The 17,173-nt window shown below is 38.2% G+C and overlaps 1 protein-coding gene across 16 annotated transcripts in view; it reads right to left on the bottom strand.

Annotated features, from left to right (window-relative positions):
* SLC4A7 (solute carrier family 4 member 7) overlaps nucleotides 1–17,173 on the bottom strand; it is a 125,158-nt gene that overhangs the window by 45,497 nt on the left and 62,488 nt on the right. For 8 of the 16 annotated variants that reach the window (XM_088831589.1, XM_055414781.2, XM_055414791.2 and 5 more), the window contains 6 exons: nucleotides 14,837–15,025; nucleotides 11,516–11,884; nucleotides 7,285–7,400; nucleotides 5,274–5,431; nucleotides 3,288–3,375; nucleotides 1,775–1,921 (listed from right to left, as the gene is read on the bottom strand). In XM_088831589.1, coding sequence (XP_088687715.1) covers nucleotides 1,775–1,921; nucleotides 3,288–3,375; nucleotides 5,274–5,431; nucleotides 7,285–7,400; nucleotides 11,516–11,884; nucleotides 14,837–15,025 — 1,067 coding nt within the window. The remainder of the gene's footprint in view (nucleotides 1–1,774; nucleotides 1,922–3,287; nucleotides 3,376–5,273; nucleotides 5,432–7,284; nucleotides 7,401–11,515; nucleotides 11,885–14,836; nucleotides 15,026–17,173) is intronic. The other 8 variants (XM_055414787.2, XM_055414780.2, XM_055414777.2 and 5 more) reach the window with 3 other exon arrangements.

Raw genomic sequence — 17,173 nt, 5'->3', positions numbered from 1 at the left:
AGGGTATTTTCTTTATATGCTAAAATATGTATTTTGGCTCCAATGACAGTAACTTAATGAGAGAAACACTAATGACTTTGACTACAATTATGAAAAAATTAAGAAATGCCCTTTAAAGTCAACTACTATGTAAAGCTATTAGAGATGTTAGTCAATACCATTAGACAAGAGAAAACATGTCAAAGGTGTAAGAGTTAGAAACTGAATAACATTATCTTTTACTGGAGACCACATGACTATACACAATAAAAGAATTAAGGAAGGCAGCAGGATACAAAAGAAATATACAGTAACCAATAGCCTTCATATATATACATATATATAAAAGCACAGACAATATAATGGAACAAAGACCACATTTATAATAGAAACAAAGATAAAATACTTATGAATACACTCACCACGAGGAGTGTGAGGTGCAGATAAGGAGAAGTTTATCATATTCCTTAAGGACACAAAAACTGACTTGAAAACAGTCAAGAAAACAACTGGGGAAAGATATACCATGGTCTTGAAAAGATTCCAACTTTCCCTCTGTTCATTTAGAAATTTAATTTCCATCACAATTTTTTAAAAATCATATTTTATTTCTGTAAACAGAAAGTTGATTTTAAAGCTAGTATGAAAATAAATATGCAAAGATGACCAAGAAAATTCAGAAAAACAAGAGTAAGAGAGAGGTCAAGAATGAATGCAGATCTACCAGATATTAAAATATACCAAAAACTCTCAGAAATTAAAGTGTGTAAGTGGTCCATGCCTAGACTGATCAATGGAAAAGAAATCCCAGAAACAGACCTGAATGAATACGGAAATTTAGTAAATGATAAAGACAACATCACCAAGCAAACAGAAAAATGTTTTTTAATAACAGACTACAATTTAGAAAAAAGATAAACTGTAGCATTCTCTACATAGTACATCATGATAAACACAAAAGGATCAATGAATAATTCGAATGTTAAAAAAAAGTTCGTGGAGGGTGATGAACAAAAAATATTCAGGAATACTCCACTAATTACAGAAATACAAATTAAAAATCACATAAAATACCTGATACAGTACGATAATGAAACGTATCAGACTGACAAATATCCAAAAGTTTGACAACACACCATGCTGGTGAGGCTGTATGGAAAAAGGCATTCTCATTCACCACCAAAATGAGTCCAAAACAGTTCAACCCAAGAAGAGGAGATTCTGGCAACATTTGCTAAAACTGTAAGTAAATTCCCATGTAAGGCAGTAATCTTATTCCTGGGAATCTATCCGACAGACACCTCTGCCCAAGGCTAAGAAGGCAGGCGAACACTATGATGTGGTCTGTAATAGCAAACACTGAAGACCACCCGCCCCAGGACAGGACAGACCACAGCGCACCCACACTGGAGTACGACAGACCGTGAGGAGGACGGGGAGGAGTGTGTCTGCGGCTTCTCAGCATCACGCCTCCAGAAAGCACTGCTCCATGAAAAAGGCAAGGCGCAGAAGCACCACAGAGAGGGTGCTCATGTCTGCTAAGAAAGAGGAGAAGACAAGACTACACGTTCCTATTTCCCTGTACTGAATACAAAGTGGAAGAACAACAAAAAACTAATAGCAAATGATGACCTGCAAGAGCTGGAGATGGGGTGGGATGGCACAGAGGACATGGTGGGGAACTTCTCCGGGTGTAGTTCTTCACACAGTTTTGAAGTTTGAAAATGTATAAACTACTTGAGAAAGTTTAATGAAAAAAAAAAAGAACTCAAAGAAGCATTGTGCAGATCTTCACCTGAGAGGGAACACTCTTTGGCGGCTCTATGCGTATGGAAGGGTCCCACTCTCCTGGAGGTAGGACGGTCACTTGATCTAAAAATTCATCAATTCCAGATAAGAGGTCATTTCTGTCTTTTGCTTTATAAGCTACATCATGAAAAATCTAAAGAAAAATAAAACACATTGAGTAAAACAATTTTAAAGTTGAAAGAAAATTCCATACATAGTAATCCACTTTCAATATCATAACTAAGTATACATAAAGATAATTACCGAAACTCTTGACCCCACCTTCGATAACAACTTTAAAAAATAATTCACTATTAGTATCACCAGATAAATTAACAGTAAAAATCAAACAACAAAAGAAACTAGTGACATGTTAATACACAACAATTTTTAGAAAGAGGAAATTTTACTTGGGAAATAACATTTTAATGTCATTTATCCTAAAGGAATAATCATGAGTATGCTAACAATTTTACTTAAAATAATTAATTAATTTGATCGTTCCTATTGACTGGGTGCCTGCTGTATGGTAAGTACAATTCTTTTCTTTTTCCTTTTTTTATTTTTGGCTGGACTGGGTCTTCACCGCTACAAGGTTTTTCTCTAGTTGTGCTAAGCAGGGGCTATTCCCCATTTGCGGTGTGCGGGTTCTCACTGCGGAGACTTCTCTTGCTGCAGAGCACAGGCTCAAGAGTGTGCAGGCTTCCATGGCTCGGGCACATGGGCTCAGCAGGTACAGCTCCCGGCTCCAGAGCAATGCTCAGGCAGGAGTCGTAGCTTAGTTGCCCCACAGGACGTGGGATCTTCCCGGAACAGGGACTGAACGAACCCATGTCTCCTGCATTGGCAGGCGGATTCTTTACCACTGAGCCACCAGGGAAGTTCTGGCAGGCACAACACAGGTAAGTCAAAGTCCCTGCACTCAAGAACTCAGGGGCAATTACATGAATACACTGCTGCAGGTGATAACAAAGACTCCTATAAAAATGAAGCAGGGTAAAGGAGAGGAAACTGACGGGGGAGAACAGGGTGGCTGAGGAAGGTGTCTTAGAGGAGGAATCTTGACTGAGATGAAGGACAAAGCATGTAGAGGGTGGGGTGAAGGGTGGAGATAGTGCTCAGGCAAAGGGAAGCACGGTGCTCAGTGTCCAGAGGCAGCAATGAGCATCATATATCCAAGGTACAGAAAGGAAGCTGAGGTGGACGGAGGAGATAGTAGAGAAAAGGAGTCAGTCACAGCATATAACTTTCAAAAAGCACAAAGATGAGACTAGGCAGACTCTATTAAGGAAACAGTGAAGAGCTTAAACAAATATACAACAGGGATGTCACTGATACATCTAAATCAAGGAGATGATTCATTCAAATCTGCATATTACTGATAGCACAGAGGAAAATACTATAAGAGAAAGACCCATAGAACACACTTTAAAATCACCAAAGAAGCTAAGAGAGTCTGTAATTTAATATGCATTGTATGTTTCACAATCAGTGTCCACGTCAAGGGGCATGTTCGTTACCTCATCTGTCATGAGGGTGGCTATTGATCTTCCAATTTCATGATACTGCGGCGCCTTGCCTGCAGGCCCCAATAACAGAAACAAAAACCTAAGGGAGCATTAAAACAGAGAGATTTAAACATGAACAACAGACATCAGTCTAGGAATCATAAAGAAATCACTAAAATGTAAACACAGAAACATTACTTAGACCTCCTTTTCATCCTCACATTCTAATGGCTGCAAAAAGGTTGGCAACTTTATTCAGATGAATCGCAAAACTAAAAGCGGCATTCATAATTAAGTTCTTTCCATCTTTCTTAGAGTAAAAAAGTACTTAAGGAATCAGTGTTTTACATTAAAGACGGTGATTCCCATCTTCTATATCCTTTTGAATTTTGAGTAAACAACTTTTTCTGGTCTGTACTGATGAAAAGAAGTAAATAAGTAAATAAAGTGAATACCAATCCCATTTAAGTACTTACTTTGGATTAAGAAAATAGTTGAGTATTCACAAGCAATTCATGGACCCTCAAACTACAATCTGGATAAAGACACTATTGGGGAAAATAGGGACTAACCCTTTTGGAAATAAAAGCATTTTATTTACAACTCTTATTATTTAACAGCCTCTTTGGAGCTTCCCTTGTGGCTCAGAGGTTAAAGCGTCTGCCTCCAATGCAGGAGACCCAGGTTCGATCCCTGGGTCGGGAAGATCCCCTGGAGAAGGAAATGGTAATCCACTCCAGTATTGTTGCCTGGAGAATCCCATGGATGGAGAAGCCTGGTAGGCTACAGTCCACAGGGTTGCAAAGAGTCGGACACGACTGAGCGACTTCACTATCGTGAAATAACCTCTTATTGCCTATCCCATCTCCAGAGGATCTTTCTGACCCAGGAATCAAACTGGGGTCTCCTGCATTGCAGGCAGCTTTTTTTTTTTTACCAACTGAGTACTAGGGAAACACAAATAAAAATTATTTAACTTCCTACTTTTTCTTATTAACATACAGTAAAATATTAATATTCACACTTATCCAAACTGGAAGTATTCATCTTCCTGCTTTGTAGGAATTTAAATGTCAATCTATGAATTATTTTTCTCATTTATCTTAGTACTGTACCATTAATGTAACTCAGGAAACCTTATTAAAAACTAGCATGTACATTTCAATCAGGCTGAAATTAAGTCTCCATATTTATTAGTATAAAATTATATTCTTAATTATTCTCATTTGTAATTAAGTTAATATAATCAGTAGATAACCGATCACGCATTAATAACACTACTTGCTAATTATTCTTAATGTATATTGAACAGAAAATTGGATCAGGTCAGAACAAAGCATTCTGACTAATTCAGGGGCATTATTACATTTAATCAACCCTGAGTGGCGCCCCACTCCAGTACTCTTGCCTGGAAAATCCCATGGACGGAGGAGCCTGGTAGGCTGCAGTCCATGGGGTCTCGAAGAGTCAGACACGACTGAACGACTTCACTTTCACTTTTCACTTTCATGCACTGGAGAAGGAAATGGCAAACCACTCCAGTGTTCTTGCCTGGAGAATCCCAGGGACAGGGGAGCCTGGTGGGCTGCCGTCTATGGGGTCGCACAGAGTCGGGCACAACTGAAGCAACTTGGCAGCAGCAGCAGCAGAGGTACTGTTACCCTCATTTTACAAGTAAAGCTTAGAAAGCAGAAGCCCGGCTTGACCGTTTCACGAAAATCTGCAGAGCAAGGATTCAATTCCATCCTCTCTGACTTCACTGCCTGCACAGAATATACTATGAACAGAACTTTCTTATAAAAAACATAAATGCAATGTATTTTTTAAAGGATGCTTTATTTTTAGTTCCAGAAAGAAAGATAAATCTTTAATGCTCTAATAGTCAAGGCACTGGGGCAATGACACCATTAACAAGGAGCTTTCATTACATAAAGCAACATGTTCCTCTAGATTTTGGACATTCTGGAAGAACGTTAACTGTGGTTAGCCCTCCCTTACCTTGTAGGGACGGGGACCTCGGTTAGCCCTGAGAGAAGAACAGCGGGAGCCAGTCTCACAAACGCAATTATAGGTCTTTCTAAAAAATCCACCTCTCCCACCAGAACATTGGATGCCTCAGCTCCTGAAGGAATTTTTCTCATGAAATTCATATCAACCTGTTGACAAATAAATAACAATTAAAAATAAAGTGTGCATGGTACTAATCAGTCTAGAAAGAAACAGAAAAAAGATGCTTTAAGACTACTATTGGCTAATCAAAACTGGTGATCTAAAGGGTATGTAAGTGCCAAAATTCTCACAAGTACAAAGAATGAAGTTGACAAATACAAAAGGGCAAGCAAAACACAACTAGCAAACAGTACCCCCAACTGGTTTACTGTCGTGATCTTCACTACTGCAGAGATCTGAATTACCAAACAAACTAGAGAAAAGTTTCAGTGACTATAGAGCACTATTCATTAAAAAACTTCTGAAGACAAAAATATAGTCTACAAACCAACAATGGTCCATGAAATTATACACAGTTCTAAAAATATTCACTTAGTCATTATCTATTGTTTAAGCTTAGACATGAATGAGTTCCTTTGTATTTTATGCAATTTATAAACCTTTTTATTTTAGTGAACTATGGGCATTCCCCAGTAGTTTCAGTAAGTGGGAAAAATCGTTTTTATTTTCGTTTACAACTAAAGTAGTCATAATTGGTATACACATATGGTAGTGCTATATAATCAAATTAGGTTTTCTGTGTATAATTACAAAGAAAAGGTTATGGACATAATATCAGAGTATGGCAACTTCTTCGTTTGTATGCAGCTTCACACAAGTCACTGAGCAACACTACCAGGGCTTCTAGGAATATAAAACCAGCACTTACAGCGGGCCTCTTGAGTCCCACACCCAGCGCGCCGCAACTACAGTGCCAGGAGGCAGAGTCCTGCCAGACAGGGGGCAAGCAGGTGTGCACAAGGACGGACCAAGTGAAAGAAAGCACAACTGTGACAGGGGAACAGAACAAAGGGCGCCTGCCACGACTAGAGGAGATCTACCACATGAATCACAGCAATCTGTTCACAGACTCCGCTGCTGAAAACTTGACACTCATCTGAAGTAACTGGAGCACCAGTAAAGATATGATCAAGTTACAACAGAACAACAGTACGATGTCCCAAATGCAAGGCTTTTAACTTTAGAGCATGAAGCTCAGCAAAGCTATAACAAAAATCACCATTTAAGTGCCTTTTCTACAAAACGTGATCTATAGACTTCGCATCATAAAGGCTTAAAAATGGAATCTTACTCAAAATAATGGCATTTAATTAGAAGTCTGACATTGTATCCTATAGCAAATAATCAAACACCATCAAAAAAATTGCAATGGATATCAAGAATCAATTATTCAGAGGCAGTACTCATAAAGTATGCTTTAAATTCAACTGCAATTGGAACTTGTAGTTCTTTGCTTTGAAATAAGCTCTTTTTTACATTTCATTTAAACACTCACTTACGAAAACTAAAAATCACAGTTGAGACAGGTGCGTTATTTTTCAATCCATGTCTTTACCTATCTATGGGGAAGCACTGATGTAACTGAAGTTACATTCCAGAAAGCACTGACACCACTAGACAGTAATTCTGGGGTCACATTACAGCCGAGAAAAGGCTGAATTGTTACTGCTGTAACATCACCCCCAGAATTATCTTTCCAGTAGTGGCAGCTCCACAACAAATGCCTGCAGTTCATGATATCTATGCGTAGGTATAGATGAAAACACCATATTATTCCCATATTCTTTTGTCAGAATTTCTAACACTAGTAAGATATAACATTATTCAAGTGCTATGAGACTGTTACCTTTTTCACAATTTCTGATCTTAAAATCACATCAGGTTTACAAGCACCAGTTATTAAAAATTATTATTATAATCACTGTTAATACAGTCACATTGCCACCAACTGTCTCAGTAAGCATGATTAGGAAAATGTATAGTTAATAACAGAAATTACCTTGCTGAAGTCAACAGTACTATTTTCTCTGCTTCCTCCACTTCCATTACCTTTAATTTCTCCACTTTTACTATTGTCCAAGTTTCCAGGTGCAGACTGTGGAGAGGCCAAAATACCTGTATTTAAGAACAAACAAGTTTCAAAGTAGTAAGAAGAAAATTCATTTTGCAGCCTGAATTTGCTCATATCCTGAAAGTGATGCGTTTACTAAAAGCAAATGTGCTAGGTAAAAAAACAACAAAAAAGTGCCCAGTGTTAGTACCAAACCAGCAAGTGTGGAGTAACAGTTTAAGCAATAATGAAGCTATACATGTTAACACTTAAAATAATATAATTGGCATTTACAAAAATGGTGGCCTTTTGCAAAAAGAAACAAAGTGAGTAGAAGGTAGAAGACCTGGGTCCGAGCACCACTATAAACACTTAGCACATCCGCTCTCACTGTATCCTTAGACGTGTGAACTGCAGAGCCTAAAGATGCCTAAGGACACTGAGCACACTCACATCAGTAACAGTGTAAAACTTCTGATAAACCCTAAATGAAAATGCAAGAGCTACGTCAATGAAACATACACTCATTTTGCCATAATCCTTCATAATTAGAAGAGTTTCCTCATGATTTTCACCTCTCCTGGGTAAAATTCACATGCTGTCTACTGTCATCATTCCTAAGGACTATGTTAAAATGCAACAGCAATGTTTTTATGATATAAATACAAAGAACACAGATCTTATAAGGTAACAGATCTATGTTAAAATAAGTACTCTTTGCTACTTTGTAGCTATGTGTATGACCTTAATCAACTCACTCAACCTCTAAGACACAGACAGTCAACCTATAAAATTCATTTGTTTGGATTAGAAATGATATATATTCTATTAAATTAGCTTGTCTGGATTACAAGTGATAGATGTATGTTCATGCATGGTATACTCAGTTCAAGTAAAACTCAGCAGCAACAAGCCACACACAAAAATAATCTAAAAACACCCAGTAGCATAATCATTACTACTATGTATTTTGCAAAAAGTTCAAATGTTACAAAAATTTTGAGTACATAACACAGATTTCTACCATTAAATGTAAAACACTCAAACTTTCTAGTTAAAGAATATAGGTTAATATTACCCAAAACACTGAATATCACAGGAGAAAATGCATCAGACAATTGCAACAGGCTTTACTTCTAGTTTTAACTCTGCCACTCACAACAACCTGGTGACCCACAGAAATTCACCACTACATTGTTTGTGCTTAGAGCCTATAAACTTTAAACAGTGGCAATTAAATTAAAAAATTTTAAGCATATCAGATATAGTCTATGCATTTTTGTTTTTATAGAATACAACATACACTAGTAACCTGAAACTAAGTCATCTGAGTTTACAGCTTAAATTCAGTGAAAGAAGACCTTCATGACACCCACTTTTCTGTTAAACACCTACACCAGGATGCCACTGTGACCCAAAATTTCAGTAAAGAAAGTATATGCAGTCCACTTAGCCATATAACCATTCCCTAGAAACTGCAAACAATCCTGAAATAAAAACTATTCCCTAAACTGAACTCATTTTTCACCATTTTAGCCTGTTCTTTGACCTCTGTCCCTAAACTTACATAATAGAATCCATTCTTCTATCAAAATATATGATCAAGTGGGAAGAAGAAAAAGTTCAGCAGTATTTTTCAGTGGTTTCCACCAACTCCCACACAAGAAAATGAAGAGTATCATCAATGCCTTGGCAGCAACTACAAGTGACCATCAACACACAAACGCTGCTAAGTACAAACTGCATCCAACCTGCAGACGTGCAACCAAATAAAACATAGACACAGCTTCTCAGAACAGTCCTAGCCACCACATCTGGGGGAGAAGAACGAGATGCGGAGAAGGCTCAATAGGAATGGGAAGAAGAAACGACCTGCAACTCAATACCGACAGAGTCAGAAGAGAGGCCGCGAGGAAGCCAGGGGCTTACCTGCTCACCTTGAATGTGTTAAGGCGGGCAGGCCAGGCACACTTAAAGTTTCCCACCACCGCCTCCTCCATGCAGTCTTTCCTAATGTCAGCTAAGTTAAAGCTATATCCTGAAAAGGTAAAGGAAATGCCCTTGCTCCTACAGTAAATTCCTAGTGCTCAGAATTAAATGAGTAAATTCCCCCAAATTAAAACTATAATGAGCACAGATAATTTGGAGGGACTTTATTTACTTGCTTTAAGCAAAAGAGAAAGCAAATATGAGTATGTATAAAATCAGTCCTGGGATTTAAGTCATACTCTGGTAATTCTATTATTTTGCCTTCCATTTTTTCCCCTCAAAATAGCATATCTACCTGGAGAGAAATTAAGCAAAGATATTGAATTTCCTGTCATTAAACATTTGAAAGTGGCAGTGTTTGGAGCAGTAGTTCCCATCCATGGACGTTTATGAATGTGCTGGCAGCTGGTGGGTGCAGGCCAAGGGTGCTGCTCATAGCTGCCAATGCACAAGACACCCCACCAAACAGAAGTGTCACCCAAAACGCCAGTAGTGCCAAGGGTAAGAAACACTGAGTCAGAGACAGTTACAAACACCCAAAGTGAGTTACGTCTTTTATGTACGTGTTCTCTAAAAAATAACTAGTGGGAACCACTGCTTTCTTTTTTGTTTTCCTTTCCTACAGGTAATTCACAAATCGTGACCTCATGACACAAAAAATCTCTGGCATTGGTCTCTCAGAAATGATGCTGAGGCCACCTTCTTCACCAGACTTCGGGAAAAGACAGCAGGGTTTCCAGGTGCTCTAGGCAGAGGGGACTAATGAGGAGCTGTCCCTGTTACTGTGACTGCATTCCTTCTACAATGTCATCTTAGACAGCAATTATGAGCTCTCCCTCGTCCTCAGAAATCCTCTCTCTTCCCTACACTCTAGTTTCTTTTCTTCCAAAAGGCGAGTACATCCCATGACACACAGAGGGAGGAAAAGTTTAATTGTGTCCCTCAATTTTCAGTTAATTGCTCTTTTTATCCTCTTAACATGACCTAATAAGTCACTGGGAACCCGGATGTCCCTTTCTTCCCATACAAAGTTTATAGTCTCTTATCATTAATTAGATTGAAGTTGGTAAACAAGAAATGGTATTACTATAGTCAGTATTATTATAGGTAAAAACAAATGCAAGGGGAAGTAACTTCAAAGTTATTTTTGTTCAAGAAAAATAGTCAATTTTGTTAGTCCTTTTTAATGAAGTAAAAATGTTCATTATTTCTGAGCAATTATTTCTAGGTACCTTTCTTCCATTTTTGTTTAGTTACCTCATATAATACATATTTTCCACAAAGTATTAAAATTTACAATGAAATTCTATGCTATAGATTCTGTTGTAGGTAGTTCTGGGTTCAATTTCTTTGTCTGGTCATTTATGGTCTAACTTTAACATCTCTAAGTCTTAATTTTTTTCATTGTACAAACAGTGATAAGATAAACTCATCAAATAGAAATACAATAACCCTTAAGTGAGTTACAGACTTTTTATCCATTAAGACATAATTTTTCTAATTCATGTAGAAATAAATCCTATCTGCAACTATAGGAACTCTACTCCTAAAATTTCAAGGTGAATTCGGATTAAAGATAGATACAGCATTAAATAAAAGACAACTGAAGTCTACTCCAAATTATAAAACTAGTCTGGGAATAATGATGACTCCAGGCAGTCAACAGTGACCCTCAATCTTCTCAGAGACAAGATGAGAAAAGGAACATTCATTCTACCTTTGTCAGGAAGGTGAAAACATACTGCATTCCTTATACAAAAGCACCAAACAGCAGATAAAAGGCTTCTCATTATACTTCATGTAAAGCGTGTGTTTATTCACTTGATGGAATGAAATGCACAAGAAGAGCCACCATTTTTTTAAATCATGGCAAATTAAAAGATGACTTGTAAAAATGTCTACATTTGTCTGAGCCATTCAAATGCATTGACCTGTAAAACCTCAGTAAAAACTTTTGAAAGGGCTTAAATGATATGTAGGCTCCTTTGAAATCTTTGTAAAACCTAAAATTTTAAAAATAATTCTATCCTTCTCTATAATACACTATAAAGAAAAAAACAAACATGCAGAAGTCAAAATAAATTGTAAGCATCATCTACATAATGCTGATAAAGCTATGTGCTGAGAGGCATTCCAAGTGCAAGTGGTCCAGAGGCAGAAAGCACCACACATGAGGACTTTGGATAGTTGCCTGCAGTTACGTCAACATTCTCCTCATTCTTCTGCTCCTGGCCTTGCAGCGCTTCTAAGTCTTCCTCGGGCGGATGGATTACTACTGTGGGAACACCAGCACTGGCAGGCGATACCAGGAGCTCTGGGGCCTGCGGCTGCCTCTGCCGGGAAGGTCTGGCGTGGAGGCGGCTGAGGCTAGGGCTGGAAGGAGGGCTGCTCTGAGGGGTGGGCGCAGGGCTTGTGCACCTCGAGCCCGCAGGGGTCCCAGCTCTCGAAGAAGGAAGAAGATGACTGACAAGAAGAGATAAAGGTGATTCTCCTCTCAAGGAAAGGTTTGAGGCAGACAGACCTGTTCGCAAAGAGTGGCGGGAGGCTGAGAGGCCTTCCCCTGAGATAAAACAAATAAATGAAAAGTGATGAAGTTTTATCGAAGAAGGCAAACGAGACACACAAAAATCAATTTACACTGTAAACCGCAAGCTTTAAAAAAGGGTCCAAAATTTCAAATTCATGCTGTCAGGGTTAGTATGACAATCTGATTTTTAAATATTAGAAAGTCACTGAAAAACGGCTTAAACTATAATTAGTTCTCTGAAGGTGCATCCAAAACTCAAAACAAAAAATGAAAAACAACATTAATGACAGATGCAGAGGGACAATATTCTGTTAGGAATGAGAATGTCCAATGTGTGGCTTTAAAAACAAAGAATAATAACAACGCAAAGCTGTTGCTTTAAAAAATGATAAACAGCAAATGAAAATATAACACAAAAATAATCTAAGAAATAGAACCCAAAACAAAACTTACCAGCACTGATAGCTTATATTTAGTGTATTTTATCTACATTGGACCAAACTGCTACATATTCTCTCTCAAGAAGAGCCCACATTAACAGTATCTAGTGATTCCTAACTTAAAGTTAGTATCAAATCTTTATAACATTAAGCCAACAGGGCACCATCTACTGACAGAACTCTCAAAGTAAAATTTAAAAACATAAGGCAAGTCATAGGAATTCTTTTTCAAAATAGAAACATTTCAATTTTAAAAGATACATATTCTTGAGCTCACTGTCTAACTGATATTAATAAATGTCCTAAGATATGGTTCCATATCTAATGCAGCAGATAAATTAAAACAAATACATATGATGTTTAATTTAACTAGCAAAGAATAAAGCATTTCTTATCAACAATAATGATAAGGAAGTCCAGAGTATTTCAAAAGGTCATGTATACTTATAGTTCAAACACCAGGTTATTCTAACGAAGAGTAGCTTAGTGGAACAATATTTTTTTTTAGGAAAAGCATGAGAAATATAACAATCCCAACCAATCTAAGTCAGGGGTCCTGAACCTCTGGAATCTAATGCCTGATGATCTGAGGTGTGAAGCTGATATAGTAATAATAGAAATAAGGTTCACAATAAATGTAACATGCCTGAATCATCTCAGAAGCATCCTCAACCACCTCCCCAACCCTGGTCCATGGAAAAACTGTCTTCCATGAAACCAGTTCCCTGGTGCCAAAAAGGTGGGGGACTGCTGATATCAGTAATAAAAACTACATGCTCAAGAGACTCCCAAAATATCACACACATTAACTACTATTCCATAAAAATAAGCTAGATGCAGAAAAATTGTTAAAATTACAACTACAGTAATACACCAAAATAAAAGAATGTCCATGCCAAAATGGCATCTACAAGAAAATAGCCAAAGTCTTATGATTAAAAGGAAAAAACTGACAGCTGGAGGATAATCAGGAACCACTATGCATGGAGGAGAAAGATTTAATGTGGTCTCTCTAGGCAAACGAGTTCACTTTACTAAACTAGAAAATAGGCAATACATGGAAAGATGAAAAACAGCGGAGTCATGGATGGCTTGCTTTCAAACTCAACTTAGGCCCATAAGGGATTTCTTTTATTCTTAAGGTCCCTTGAAAATAGAAAGGCAGTTTTAAATAGACTAAAAAGAGTTTTAATGATCAAATACTCTGAAGTAAAAGGACTTAACTATCTTAGACTGAGCCACAGAAGGAGACTGAGTACTGCTGACTTTACACGTGTTAAACCTCCACTTGTGAGTTGCTTGTAGCACCTGAGAGCCACACTCTTATCTCAGAGACAGAAAGATGAGCGGAAAGGTCTGTGGCCCACCCCAACTCCTCTTCACGGTAACTCTCATGTGCCGGGGTAACAGCAGCAGCTCGACGCAGCAGCGACCTTCAGATCAACCCCAGTTCTCTGCACCTGGGTTTTCCAGAGTCACTCATCAGAGCCATCTTTGAGACCCAACAGAGCCGCAGTGACAGCATGCCAGCTGTGAGACAGGGACAGAGGGGAGCAGCTACCTGAACAGCCTCCCCAGGTCCCCACGACCCACTGCTGAACCGTGAGGCAGTGGGTGTGGGTCTGCGCCACTCTCCGTGACTTGAAGACATCATAAAACAGGAACAAGTACAAAAACCTTTTACAGATTATGTCAATAAAAAGCTGGGAAAATTAAAAGCAAACCAGCTCCAAAATACTGTTTATGCCCAGCAAGTATAGTCTACTCAGGAGAAAAAAAAAAAAATCTTAGGAAAAATCTAATATTAAAGGTCTAAACACAAGACTTAGAATTTTCAAAAGATTAAATTTATAGATAGCAATTTACAGCTCTTATATCAACCATACAAGAATTCTTGAACAGAAACAAAAAAGCAAGGAGAGTAATCAGGGTTACGTACAGTGTAGTGTCTGAAAGAAAGTGAAAGTGAAATTCGCTCAGTCGTGTCTGATTCTTTGTGACCCCATTGACTCTACAGTCCATGGAATTCTCTAGGCCAAGATACTGGTACAGGTAGCCTTTCCCTTCTCCAGGGGATCCTCCCAACCCAGGTCTCCCACATTGCAGGCAGATTCTTTACCTGCTGAGCCACAAGGGAAGCCCAAGAATACTGGAGTGGGCAGCCTATCCCTTCCAGGGGATCTTCCTGACCCAGGAATCGAACCAGAGTCTCCTGCACTGCCGATTCTTTACCAACTGAGCTATGAGGGAAGCCTACAGTAGTGTTTAAATATTACCAATACAATGTCCCACTTTAACAGAATAAATGCTTAATTTTCTCATGTAAGTAATTTCTACAGATAATTCTGCCACATTATAAAGACATTTCAGAGATGAAATATTTAAATGCACAAATACTATTATTTTTTGAAAAAAGAATTAAAAAGATAAAAGACCTATGTAATTATCTAGAAAAAATGAGTTTCTTTTCCCAAATGCTAACTGTAACAAGCTGGAATGCTGTTAGTAAAGTGTTAGAAAAATTGGACACCACAACTTATCTCACCGTTCCTTTCAAGCAAGTGAGGGTCAGAATGTTTCTTGCCTATGTCTGCAAAAGATCGAACTAGGGGGATCCGGCTGGTGAACCTCTTCTCATTCTGATGGTGGTGCCTCTTCAGAAGGGCTTCTCTGACATTCTCTCTGATGGACTCGTCCAACTGGCCAGAGGCGATCATATTGTCCAGAACCATATCTAGGCAAAGAAAAATAGAGATAACCATCATCGTTACTAAATAAAATTAACACCTGGGTTAATATATATAACACATAATAAACGGTAAATGAAATCTTACCAGGAAAATAAGACTCTTACATAGCTCTAGAAAGCATTATTCTCTTGTACCATTTAATAATGGATGCATAATGATAAGTATGAACACTATCTGACAAAACTGAACATATTAATAGAGACTCTGATTTTAATAAAAACTATTATTTATTAAAAAGCTATTGTTACACACCAAGAGCCTTCCTATATAGCTGAAGGTGCTTTACTGATACGTATATAATAAATTACGTTAAACTGGATATTTAAATAATACTGGTTTCCTAAGAAATGAAGGTATTTTATGGCTTCACCTCATATTGTTCTCCAAAACTGTAGATGAATATCTGTACTCATTCATTCAATAATTAACTATTTACTGAGCACCTATTATGTGTTAGGAATATAGCAATTAACCAAGCAGACTGAGTTTCTGCTCTCACTCATCCAGAGGTAGAAAACCAATGAGGAACTAAACAGATAAAATAAACTAGTAGCTTTGTGGAAGATGTACGCATCAGGCTGTGAGGGGGGTGTGGGAAACGGCGGGGGTTGGCAGCAATGACATTTTATCTGTTACTGTGCTGTCTGGACTATTTTTAACTTACAAAGTACACACAGATATAAATATTTTTTAAAAGCGCCACTAACTTGAAATAAGAGTCAAACTTTCAAATCTGTAAGATTCCTCAGAGAAAAACTATAAGGAATCAAATTAGCAGGTAAACTCTAACAGTAAAAAACCACAACTACAGGCTACCATATATGTGAAAACTGGACTATACATTTACTAAGATATACTGCATTATGTGATCACTGGAAAGCCAAAGCAAGGCATACTACATTTATCTAAAGTTAATATTTCTAATTCCAAAATCACTTTCTTAGTCATTTATAGAAGAGAAGAAAGTTAAGGACTTTGATAACGTAAAGATTTACAGCACAAGGTCAAATTAGCAATCTGGTAACATCAAAGTATTTCCAGCCTGAGAAATTCTAATAAATTTATGGTTCTCTTGAAACTCAAATATGATAGCTTTGTCTTTTTTATATCAAGGTGACTATAATGGTAGTCACACTATAAAATTTATTACTACTGAACTTGACTTTGGTTTTGAGCACCTTCAGCTGATGACCAAGTAGCTTCATCACAGCCATCTTTTTGTTCTTTCTCTCCCCATTTCCACTAGTGCCACCTGCCACACTTCAGGTCGCTGGCGTTTCTTGCTGAGACATTCCAAGAGAATAAACAACCTCCTGGCTTCTAACTTCTTCTAATCCAAAGACACCCTACCTCCTCCCCCCAGAACAATCCTGCTGACTCACATCGAGATCACTGTTGTTCAGTCACTCAGTCGTGTCCGACTCTGCAACCTCATCGGCTGCAGCCCACCACGCTCCCCTGTCCCTCACAATCTCCCAGAGTTTGCTCAAATTCATGCCCACTGAGTTGGTGATGCTATTCAACCATCTTATCCTCTGTTGCCCTTTTCTCCCTTTGCCTTCAATCTTTCTCTACATCAGGATCTTTTCTAATGAGTCGGCTTTTCGCTTCAAGTATCGGAGCTTCTACATCAGTCCTTCCAGTGAATATTCAGGATTGATTTCCTTTAGCCTTGACTAGTGTGATCTCTGTGCAGTCCAAGGGACTCTCAAGAGTCTACTCCAGCACCACAATTCAAAATTATCAATTTTTTGGCACTCAGCTTTCATTACGGTCCAACTCTCACAACCATACATGACTAATGGAAAAACCATAGCTTTGACTAGACGGACCTTTGTCGGCAAAGCTTTCCTTCCAAGTAAACACTTTTTAGTGTCATGGCTGCAGTCACTGTTTGCAGTGATTTTGGAGCCTAAGAAAATCAAATCTGTCAGTGTTACGACTTTTTCCCCTTCTACTTGCCATGAAGTGGTAGGACCAGATGCCATGATTTTAGTTTTCTGAATGTTGAGCCTTAAGCCAGCTTTTTTCACTCTCCTCTTTCATCCTCATCAAGAGGCTCTTTAGTTCTTCTTCACTTTCTGCCATTAGAGTGGTATCATCTGCATATCTGCTGCTGCTGTTGCCAAATC

This window comes from Moschus berezovskii, chromosome 24 (genome assembly GCF_049115385.1).
Source record: "Moschus berezovskii isolate FMDL1 chromosome 24, NW_MosBer_1.0, whole genome shotgun sequence".
NCBI classification, from domain to species: domain Eukaryota; kingdom Metazoa; phylum Chordata; class Mammalia; order Artiodactyla; family Moschidae; genus Moschus; species Moschus berezovskii.
Note: the sequence above shows the minus strand (reverse complement) of the source record. Positions and strands in the feature narration are given on the sequence as shown.